Source organism: Buceros rhinoceros, unplaced genomic scaffold (assembly GCF_000710305.1).
Source record: "Buceros rhinoceros silvestris isolate BGI_N320 unplaced genomic scaffold, ASM71030v1 scaffold22413, whole genome shotgun sequence".
Taxonomy (NCBI): domain Eukaryota; kingdom Metazoa; phylum Chordata; class Aves; order Bucerotiformes; family Bucerotidae; genus Buceros; species Buceros rhinoceros.
The window spans coordinates 6,402-18,234 of NW_010405686.1; the positions used below are offsets into that span (position 1 = coordinate 6,402).

The 11,833-nt window shown below is 36.9% G+C and overlaps 1 protein-coding gene across 1 annotated transcript in view; it reads right to left on the reverse strand.

The window, feature by feature from the left end:
* Positions 1-249: 249 nt before the first annotated feature.
* The window catches only part of EPS15 (epidermal growth factor receptor pathway substrate 15), a 20,260-nt gene continuing 8,676 nt past the window's right edge, over positions 250-11,833 (reverse strand). The window contains exons 5-13 of the mRNA XM_010133834.1: positions 11,577-11,654; positions 11,144-11,234; positions 9,674-9,709; positions 8,667-8,803; positions 7,005-7,074; positions 5,993-6,069; positions 5,324-5,486; positions 2,570-2,748; positions 250-668 (exon numbers count right to left, since the gene is read on the reverse strand). Coding sequence (XP_010132136.1) covers positions 522-668; positions 2,570-2,748; positions 5,324-5,486; positions 5,993-6,069; positions 7,005-7,074; positions 8,667-8,803; positions 9,674-9,709; positions 11,144-11,234; positions 11,577-11,654 — 978 coding nt within the window. The 3' untranslated portion in view covers positions 250-521. The remainder of the gene's footprint in view (positions 669-2,569; positions 2,749-5,323; positions 5,487-5,992; positions 6,070-7,004; positions 7,075-8,666; positions 8,804-9,673; positions 9,710-11,143; positions 11,235-11,576; positions 11,655-11,833) is intronic.

The following is an 11,833-nucleotide window of genomic DNA, read 5'->3' on the forward strand; positions in this document are numbered from 1 at the left end:
TCTTTCTGACTTAGACTCCATGAAGAATGTTATTTCAAATCCAAATGTGGAATCTTCAATGAAGATAAAAAACTATATGCATACATATAAAATAAAGCACTCCACAACTCTGGTATGACTAAAATCTCTTTAGAAGGATAAAAGGTTTCAAATGACTGCTTGATGGGAGACAGTCATCCATGGCAGAATAATTGCTGTGTTCACTTTATGCTCAATTACCAACTGCTGACAGATTACAGTCGAACTACAGTCTCACTAACTGCATTTTAAACTGGTTTGTTTACAGCTGGGAAAAGTACTTTGTTCTCTTGAAAACTTGAGAGAAATTGAATGCTAAGCTTAAGTTATTCAAGCAATAACCAAAAGGATTGAATTTAGCAGGAACATTCACACCACTTTCAGCAATTTAAAACCTTTCATAGTTTCCTACATATATGTATTTTCTGATTACATTTAAATAGGTTAGGTACTCGGGAAAAGGGACCAAACAGTTGACATAAGACAAAATCTTATTCTAAACTTCATGCTTCTGATATTTCAGATTTACTGAGTGCAATAGCCAGTTCCAAGTCTTCTTGCTCTTGCTGTTTTAATCTTGCCAATCTCTGTTTCTCTTCTCTCTCACTTTCCCTCTTAGCCCATTCAATCATGTCTTCCTCAGTAGAATACTGCGTTTTTAAAAGACACAATAAACCAGATTAATAATATAATGATAACTAATACTGTTCAAGCCCTTGGTTTAAGGGACAATTACACTTTTTCAAAATATTGTGCATATTCTAGTCTTCATATTACTTGATTTTTAAATTAATACACTGTTAAGATTAGCTAAGCCTAAGGTTTAACTATTAAGAATTGCATTGAAGCCATCCAGATGATGTATTTTCATGAAATAATACCGAATTTTGAAACATGGCTTAAGTTTCAAAAAAGTTACTAGGCAGAAAGAATTATAATTCAAACTATTTTGGATAAAAAACAGTCTATACAAGAAAGATTTTTGAATAAATCAGGAGAACGTTTTGCCAAATACACCCCCATCTGCACTGTGGACCATCCTGATTTACCCCACTGTCATCAGGGATGATTTTTCCAGGTGACAATGACTGCAAAAATTAGCTGTAGAATGAATGTTTTTAGTTGTGCAGATGAAAAATAATTCTGCAAGAAGCAGCAAAATAGAGGTAACCGTACAGTTAGAAGCTTAGTAGTAATACAGAGAAAGGTCATTGTGATACAGGAGGGGAAAAAACAGATTCTTTCCATGTATATTGACCTGAACAGAATGTGAACTAAATTTCAGTGGTACAATGATTATACATCAGAGACAGTTAAGAGTATTATCTTAAATAAAATACAAAGGATTACGCTGAAGTTTGTTTCTAGTCAGCATGCAGAAAAACTAGGAGGTAGGTGAAGCCCATGTCTTCACGAATGTCCCAATGTTAAGTCTGAAGCAGTTATCCTAGTATACGGCAGCCAGTTTCTGCTTCAAGTTGCTGCTTTGGGAAATAAATGTAGAAAAGCTTGAGTATTCCCCATAGTTCACTTAGTATTTTCAGTAACTGGAGCTGGAAAAGGACACTTCTTCCTTCAAAAAGATAACGAACATTTTTGCTTTCTCCTCCACGTTTCACATTCTTTCCTCCAAACTGGCTCCTCAGTTCCTCTAACCAATAATAGGGATCAATAACAGCATTTCAGAAATTATCATGCTACAAGACACATCAACCAGTGCAAGTCAATTTTGAGAGCCTGTCAATCCTCAGCGTACTTCAATCAAGCACATAGTTTATTAGCCCTGAAAATGAAAAAAGCATATGATCACAAGATACTGTAAATGCAAATTGCATTTAACAGGTATCAAGCTTGAAAGTGAGATGATGCCTTTCAAAACTCCTATTTGCAAAAGCTCAAAAGAATAAAAAAAATATATATATATAGGCATGCACCAACCTTTAGGTTTGCTTCTACTGCTTGGACACCACGACTTCTATGAAATGGATTCTGGTTATAAAGAGACACTTACTACTTTTCACTTCAATGTACATAAGTCTGGGATTGACTAGCCATGCAAAATTCAAATTATATTTCATTATCAGACACCATGATGAGGCTGTTTATCAGCATTTCAGTACATTGAAATTATGACCCAACAATCAGTGACAGCTCAATTAAAATCACCCCTTTTTTTATTTTTAATTGGATAGTTCACAGTGTGCTTGTTATAGATAGATGATTTAAATCTGCTGCGTGCTCTGATAACATGGATAATCCCTAGAACACACACATTTTTAATAAGTCCTGTTTTCTAAAAGCTAGGAGGCCTTCATGAAAAAACACTTTGCAAAAGCAATGCAACTTTTTAACTACAGTATTTTGTTTAACTGCAGTATTTTGTTTTAGGACAGCCTCAGCTGTAAATGAAATGTAAATACTGATTTAACTGGAAGCAAATCCCTCTTGTACATGGAATACATTTCAATATTTTAAATGGGGCTGAAGACTTCGGTATGAACAATTCAAAGCTGTCATTATACTGAAACAAATGTAAAAAGTGTTTACTCACAGTACTGAAGTTTGCAAAATTGTTGGGGTCAGCCTCTTTACTGATGCTGGTGGGAGCAAATGGATCACAGAATAGATCTGCTTCTTGTTCTTTGGGAATGTCTGGGGTGGGGAAAGGCTGAAACGGATCGCTCGGTTTAAAGGAATCCGAAGAGTCTACTTGATTGATAGGTCTTTTCCCTTAGATTAAAATGAATTTTGAAAGAATTTAAGATAGCAGGTAGTAACATGCCCAGAACAGTAAAAAGACAAATTCAAAAGCTACTTAGAAGGCAACCTTGTCTAGCAAACTAGTGGAGTTGCAATGACTTCGAAGGAAGGGTAGCCAAGTTAAAAAATGAGGGTGTGGTCCACAGTTTCTTAAAGAGTTATCAGGTAAAAGGAACACATCTCTGTTATTGATTCAAAAAACACAGTTATGTACTAACTAACTGATTTGGGAAGAGAATTTCTAACAGTTTTGAGCCCCTGTTCTAACAGCAGAGTATTTTTTTCTTCTGCTTATCAACTGTCCATGACCATTCCAGCAAGGCTCTTTTATTTGTTTTATTATTTGTTTGGATCAGGTTAACACAATTTCACTCAGAGACCAGAAATGTATTTGTAAGTCTTCAAAACACTCTCACTATGCTAAGGCCTGAAATTTCTGTAGTTTTTTTAACTATAGAACGAAGGGATATGAAAACAAGCAATCACAGGCTTAACTATTTTGTTCATCTTTACTTAATATCTGCAGATAGGACAGACTCAGGCACAAGCCCCCACTTATCTTGTTCTTTTTTCAGCTTAACCCTAGCCAGCTTTCAACACCTTTGAGGACATTAACCCAAATACTTCTAAGAACAGTTGAGCTGAATTTCATCCCCCCATTCTCTCTGTATGTCACTGCTTACAGAAGAGGTTTCACTGCAGTTTCTTCTGCGAGTAGGTCTTCAAGTGGTTTGACATTTACAATGGTTGTACTTTAAAACTTGCTTCTGTTGCCATTTTACATGAAAACTGAAGATTTGAACCAAAGCACTTACTTTGTATATCACTGTTGCAAATTATTAAAAAACTCTTTCATAGACCAAGCCAGATTCTAATCTGGCAATGATTTCCTTCAGGAATATATTATTTACTTACACTTCCCAGATAACCTTGCCACCAGAGCTCTCACTCACTGTTTGTGTTCTATTACTGGCCAACACCACATGTCTATTTCTTGAATAATGGGGGGGGTGGGCAGCAGCTTCAAGTGACATCTGTGGAATTTTATTTCTACATGGGAAGGATTAATAAGCAAAAGAATATGAAGTATACTAATATCGTATACTAAATTGGCCCAAAAATCATGAAGCGAGTGTCCTTATCAGTATCTAGCAAGGCAACTGATTTCAGAGGCAAGCAAACAGCTCTGCTGCACACTAACAAATGCCAATTAAGAGAAAGATTTTAGGGCATTTCTTTGAAAAAGCATTCCCTTGTTTTGAATCAGACCAAAGGAGTAATTAAAAACAAATATACTTAAGTTTCTGCATTTATTTCCATTCGGAAAATAATTTATTGGGCATGGTTACCAAGAAAACCACAGAATAATTTTTAGTAAGTGCAAATCAAAACAGGCCAGTTTTTTCTAGTCATCTATTGGTAAGGATGATGCTGTTCCACCACCAGAAGCATGTGTTCTAAAATCATATCTGTACACCACGTCATAACCACTCCCACACGCTGAAGGCAAAAGTCCTTCTTCTGTTTTAAATAAGGACCACCATAAAAGGAAACCACTATTAAACATTCAAATTATCATTGCTTGTCCTATCAGCCGTTTTAATGTTATTTACAGCTAAACTGATTACTTGCAAGGCATTAGCATAAACCAATCTCACATCAACATTTGAAATTGCACAGCTGAGTTTAAATTTAGTATTAATACTCTTACACACTTACTGTCTTCCCCTTCTTCTGAGGAAAAAGATGAAGATGTTTAAGTGTCATGCTACAGTTTTCCAAAACACCTTAAGATTCATCCATATAGTGTAACGGTGGAAAAAAAAATGCAGTAGAGTTTTTAAAGAAATAGGAACAAAGGGCAGAAACTTAAAAGGAATACTAGTAACATATTTTCCAATCTATGCAAAACCAACTGAGAGTGTGAGGAGTCTATTGCAACATGGGCTTGTTGCAGGTGTTATCATCTTTGATAATCATGGCCTTTCCTGGAAAGCAGAATGATGTGTGTCGTGGAGTACACCAGAGGACCAGCTATCACTGAACAGAAAACAGCATAGGAAGCTTGGATTTACTGTTTCACTGGCTAGGCTTACTACTACAGACCTCCAGCAAGGCCATCTGGGAAAGGTTCATCTGAAAACCTGAGACTATTGCTGAACCCTATTTAACTCATTTTTCATTAAAACCAGAAGTTTTGCAATAGATAAACCACACAGAATTGTCACTTGATGCATGATTTAACGCAAGATTCACAATGCATCACATCAGTAACTGTTTCATTTGCAGCCATGCTGTTTTTGCAGATACTTGCAGTAACTATTTTTTCCTGTTTTCTTCATCCTTTCTCTCTTCAGAAAACAAACTATGATCCCAAACACCATGCAGAACAGAAGTCTGAGGAAACCACCACACAACAGGAACAGACTTGTTTCGCATCCTGCTCATTCATTCAAAATTCAGACCCTTCGCCATCCCATCTTGATTATCGTCCCACTGTGCTGAAGCAGCTAATTGTTAACCACATCTCAGTATCAGCTCTTACCAGGTGGTGGTGGACAGGGCCTTGTGGGAGTTCCTGTTTTAGGAGGCAAAGCAGGAGGAACATCCTCATTTTTAGCTGGTGGCTCCTCAAATAGGTTTTTAGTTATGACCACACTGTTGACAGAACCCGATACGGATGAGCTAAAGGGATCCTCATTGTTGGCCTTTGGCAAAAGAAACAGCAACATGCATGTGTTCAGTGCAATTCTACTATACTTTCCCCTTCTTTTCAGCAATGCAATATTTATTTAGAACTGGAAGTATGGACTAAACCACAGAAAATACTTTTGTTTGTTTTTACACATCTTCCACAAACTCCAGGAGATTCAAAATAAAGAAAAATCAGGAACGGTTAGTGTGCACAGCAATCTAAAGCTGAGTGCTGTTAAACACAAAAGTAATACTTCTGCTGTTAACCTTAATGAATTTTTTAAAAATAAATTATCACTTCAAATACAGAGAAAACACTTATAAAGGTTACAATCCGTTCTTCACGGTGGAACTGCAGGACGATTTACTATGAAGTCCTCTTTTCCAAGGCAGTCAGCCATTACAAGTTTTTAGCAGTTTTTAGACAAAACTCTAATGGGACTTTGGTAGAGAATAAGCTATGGCTTTGTCACTACAGAGTTTCATGTGTTTTCTAGGAGTAGCAGTAGCTTCATATTACCTTTGACAGCGTGCTGAAGTCAGCAAAGCCACTTCCAAAGGATTCATTTCCAAACAGCGAGACAAAGGGGTCTGTAGCTAAACATACACAAATCAAGCAAACAGAATGAGATTAAAAAGTTAAATACGAAAGAGGCTGAAAAACACCCCACAACAAAAGCAACTGTTAAATATTTTGGAGCACAGACTAATTCAAGTGAAGTATTCTATGAGGTAGGCACTTGAAGCAGCTCTTGCCTGACTCTAGGCCCACTTAAGAGGTTCAGATACTTTATTCCACATCTCCATCTGATTCAACAGTACCCTTTCATTCTTACGTGCCTCAGAACACGTACAAACTGCTATTCTTGCTGTAAAGCGAGAAGTGCACTGTTGTTACCACTTCTGCACCTCTGTAAAATGGAATTTTTTTTCCATACAATTAAACCAAGCAGGTTTACAATACGAAATCACAAGTGGATTCTTGTTTTGGATTACCACTTGTCAGTGCAACCTGGGGAAAATAGGAGATTAGAATCTTCCCCAAAACATCTTTAGCCCTCAGATGAGAGGGGGTCATAGCGAAACAAAAGGAGAAAACTTGAACAATAAAAATTCTCGATTAAGTAGTTATTCTATCCCACATCTCCTCTCATAGTACAAAGCTATCTTACGTTACTAAGAAAGTAACAGGACATTGTCTAAGAATAACTCTGATGGGAAGCAGTACAAACCCTTTATAGGGCCTGAACACTTAGATCAGGCTATTTTACTGGTTTTAGATAAAGTAGAGGAAACTTTTTGTGGAATCAGTCTTCAGTGATAAGTGCTACAGATAAGGAAACAGTTTTGTTTTACAAAAACGACCCCCAGCAAACTGGCACCTTATGTCATACTTTGTAGGAAAATTCAGAAAACACAGGAAATCCCTGAAATGCTCAACTGAAAATTCAGTTAAAAGACTAGAAAGAGAAGTAAGCAAAAGCAAATAAAAATAAAAACCCAGAAGTCTGATATGCATCATCTACTTTTACCTGGATCATTTGATGTAGTAACTGTTGTTCCACCGGGAGCAAAGGGGTCATTCTTCTTTGATAGTTCTGCCTAAAATAAAAAGTTCCTTTGGAGGGAAATTTGTTTTTCAGCTTAAAAGATTCCTCATTCTAAGAGCACAATCACAATTTATTTAAGTTTAAAAGTTTTAAGATAAAGTATTTTGGGAATACTTTTATCAGCGTTGGTAAACAAGTCTGGTAACTGAAACTCCTCCTCAAAACAGCGATTAATACTTTCCAAGGATGAAAAAAAGGTGCAATATGTGCAATGTGCTTGGTAACCACGAATGCAAAATTTGAGAATATGTACCCCTCATTTCAGTCTCAGATTTCTACCACCAGAACTATCTTCATGAAGATACAGCTACAAGATAACAGCAGCACAAAGGTCTGCTAAAGTATTTGGAGTGAATGTGTTACTTCATTCAGAAATACAGATCTCAAGGATCCACCGCTAATCCCACACCGCAGCTTTAACCCCTTTATTTTTTTTCCTTCTCTTCGTAATACTTTTATTACCAACTGTCACATGACCAAGAATTGCTTATATTAGAATATCAAGACTTGGAAAAGAATAGTCTACTAAATACTGAAGATGGTAGAAAACTAATTTTGGAGGTTGGAAGTGTAGGCTGTGGTGTGTAATATATATGACCTTGAGCTCTGCATAACGTGCACACCACACGGAACGACGAGACCACCACTGTCAGATGCAGTGATTTCTCACTAGCTTGGCTGCTGTGGGTTCACATCAGGCACACTCCACAGCCACCTAACTTGCTTCCTGATCCCAATCCACATGTACCTTTAGTTTTTATATATGTATAAAAATTGGAAATAAGGCATTAACAGAAGCAGCACTAAGAAGGAAAGGAGATGGCAAAAGGATGGAGACAAACTTAGAACATTAAGAATTTTAGCTTTTTAGAACTGTTTATCAGCCTTGAATATTACCTCATACATCTTCATCAAGTTCTGTCCTGCATCAGAGAAGATTTCATGCCCACCTCTACCTTATTATAGGCTCAAGAGTAATCACTAACTGCTCAGTTATAATGTGAACAGCTAAAAGTTACACCGAAGAACACTTGAGAGAGAAACATTAAGAACCTCCACATTATGAGAGGGCTTCAATGACTCATATTAAAACCCCACAACAAAACCCAAACAGCATACACCTATAGAACAATTTGATTTTTCAGAGGGGAAACCTCATACTGCATCAGATTTCAGATAAGGTACAGACATACTTATCAATCCTGTAAGTTTGAGGCAAAAATCAAGTGTCTGAACATAACTTTGCAAGATTAATCTTGGGTTTCTTTCACTTTTACTTGTTTATTAAGTTCTACCAGCTACCAACAGAGCTTAGTTTCATTATTCTCAAATGTTCTTATCCATGGAGCAATGAAGCTCCATACTGAAACATTTAAAAAGATTTTTTGTATTCTATTTAATCTGTGACTATTTCTAGAAAATAGGACACAAAAAAGGCAAAGACAGAGCCGTGGGGTAAAGGGTAACCTTTTATCTATATGATTTCTGAATATCACTTTTTCAAGGCATGTCCAGATGTACAAAATAGGTTATTTTGTCCAAATCATGTACAGAAGGAGGTAAAAGGTACGCTACCAAACTTACTGTGATATTATTACTGTTATCTGCAGTACTGAATGGATCAGTACCAGCAGCTGCAAAAGGATCAGTCGAGGATTGTTTGAAAAAACAGTCAGCTGCAAAAGGATCTGAGCCTTTGAAGGGATCACCACCAAAGGGATCTGAAAAGTAAACATCTCATTAACATTTCTGCTAGCTTTACTTAGCTTGATGTCTTAAAACCCAAACATTATATTGCTTTATTCATACCACAGGAAGGTAATACGTTTAAGACCAAGGATCTTTGAAGTATTAAATTCGTGAATAATTTGTATTTTGTGATTCAAAACATTACACAAGCCAACATTTTCTGCACATCATGAAAACTCTGGATGGTGTCAATGGTTCAGTTCCAGAATCATCTGAGGATACAAGTTTTTTAACCAAGCCCCCTAAGAATGAAGAATTTTACAAAACCTAATGTTTCTCAGAACTCTCCTGCCCTCCTCTCCCCTTCATGGCCCAAATACAATTAATGTTTTCTTAACTGGCACTCGGTGCTCAACGCTGTTTTGCTGTAGCCTTCCTACTGGCCATTTTGCTTTTTTTGTCATCAGTAACTTCATTCAGGACCCAAGCAAATAATGCAATGACATTGTTTGTACAGCTAGTCTAAACAGACTTCCCACCTTTTTCAATATTTACTTCTAAAGAAAGTTGGTAAGTTAAAAGCCTTTTAAAGAGTACAGTCCTACTTCTCTGCTTAGACAACAGGCAGCAAGAGTTCGGGGTCTTTTGTTCACCGCCTTCATATACCAAAATCCCAACAAGGGATACTTCCAACAGCAAGAGAAGTTCACTGACAGTGGCCTTCTCTGAAAGCCTTTAAATACGAGTGGCCAGCTGCTCCTGCCATATGTCTTCATGAATTATGGTGACTTTCTGGGTCATTCCCACCTTTCTTGCACTGAAAGTGATGACGCTTTTCTCCACATACTCTTCTACACGTGAATCATTTAGAAAAACACATTAGAAGTTACAAAGTTACTTACCAATTTTTCCAAAAGGGTCATCTTTGAAGGGATCACCTGTTTCGGGTTTTGGTTTTTTTTAAGGAAAAAAAAAAAGGAATTTAAGAAAAACAGTTACTTGTCATGAAGCATCTATCAGTTGAAGTCTTTTGGATACAAACTCATTTCTACAACTAGGTACAGCCACAATTTATAACAGCTCTCAGAGGAATAGTTTCATGGAACTACAAGAGCTATCATTAGGTGAAGCAAATATTCATTACATAGCTCATTCCCATCATGAAACACACACAAAAGCGGCCATCACAAAGATGCATTTTGGTTAGTTATTGTCCATAAACACCCACATTATGCACTATTTACCACCACAGTAATCCAGGCTAACCACTGACAGAAGCTTAGTCTCACTTTTGATGGATGGTAGCTCCTAAGTGTTCGTTTCTGTACTGGATGTGTGGTCCCAATTGCATCAGTTCTATACCCTCATCTACCTCTGACACATAAATATACACAGTCTCTTAGCCATAGGTATCTACTGCTGAACATTCTGAGCACGCAAAGCCCAAAAGCTTGGCTAACAGACATAACTTTCTCCTCTGAAAAAAAAAAAGGGCCTTGTCATGTGTCCAAAGTAGGACCACTTCAATTAAAAAAAATCAAGTAATATCGCACAGAAGCATTCAAGCTGTTTTAAATTATTCATTAAAATTATTAAATCTGCACTGATATTCTTTCAGAAGTCAAATGATCCAAAACAAATTTAGCTTATTTTCTTTTTGAAGCGATACAAGCCTAATTGATCAGGCCACACTGACTTTGAAAGCATGTTAAATCATATTGATGTGGCTGAAAACATCTGCTTTAGCAGTTAATCTAAATTAACTCTCCTTTTCCAAGTTGCTCCATATAGACAGATAATTTATTCCAACATAGAAGAAAAAATAAAAGCAGAGCGACAGCGTTCATAAGTGGCAAGTTCTTAAAATAAGGAATAGCACTTCCACAAGACAAACAGATGGTACAGTTCCACATTACCTTTCTCTGAGCACCAAACTCCCCAGAAGTAGGCCACAGCCATTCATTCTGAACCACCCACACCCTCCCCGCACCACAGCTCACTGAACCCTCAGATGATCTGCCTGTGGATCTGTGCTGCAAATTAGATTAGTGACGCCACGTGCATCACAAGTATGCCCACACCTTCAAGACTAAAATGCAATCAGAAGGGTAAAAGTACTCAGCAAGAGCTGTGACGGAAAAGTGCAGGTTTCACAGCTAATTAGAAATTTCAGATGAAGGAAAGAGAAACAACCTATAACTCTCACTTCTATAATTTCTATTTTCATAATGTTATTGGCTCCACACTCCTGTCACTCAAACATCTTCATATCTATATTATAAAGAGCAGTTCCAAGGTGAAGATTAGTCTGAGATGTGTTCATACACGACCTGCTTCTGCAAACCTGCACTTAAAGAGAAAAGTTTACTTACTGCCAACGAAAGGGTCAGACTGGAAGAACTCTAAGCTGCCTTCAGAAACTAGATCAGGCAATGGATGAGATTCAGCATTGAACGGATCTTCCTAGGCAATGCAAAAGAAGTAGAGAAAGGTATTAAATTTTTAAGACATGCAGGATGGAAAACACTCATGTCATCTTGTGTTACCATTTAGATGTTTCTTAAAGCTAAAAAAAGACAGATAGAATTCTACATAATTCATCAGTGGAGATCCAAAATATTTCTCAACAACAACCTGCCTGCCAGACAAGATGAAATGTTTTCATGACAACAGCTCTAAATAAAAACAGTAAGAAGTGACAATTTTATTTCTCTGTTGTTCTGTGACCAGGATGCAAGCCTGAAACAGTTTAACCAGGATTTTTTTAAATTTACTTTTTCCTCCCCCAAATCTGAACAAACTCACTTTTTTGGTAATAGTCACAGCTGGGGTCTCTTTCTCTTCTTCCACAGCAGAGGTTGTTGTTTCAGGACTGTTCCTTATCTTGAAAAGGATTAAAGCAATTCACCATAAATAAGTAAACAGAACACAATTTTCAGTATAAAATAGCTAAAAGAATATACTAAAGGATATTTCAAGAGGTTCATACTTATCATGGAACACAATTAAGTGCTCCCTGTGGAAGTTTTGAAAAAAAAAAAAAAACCCGCAAGAAATCAGTC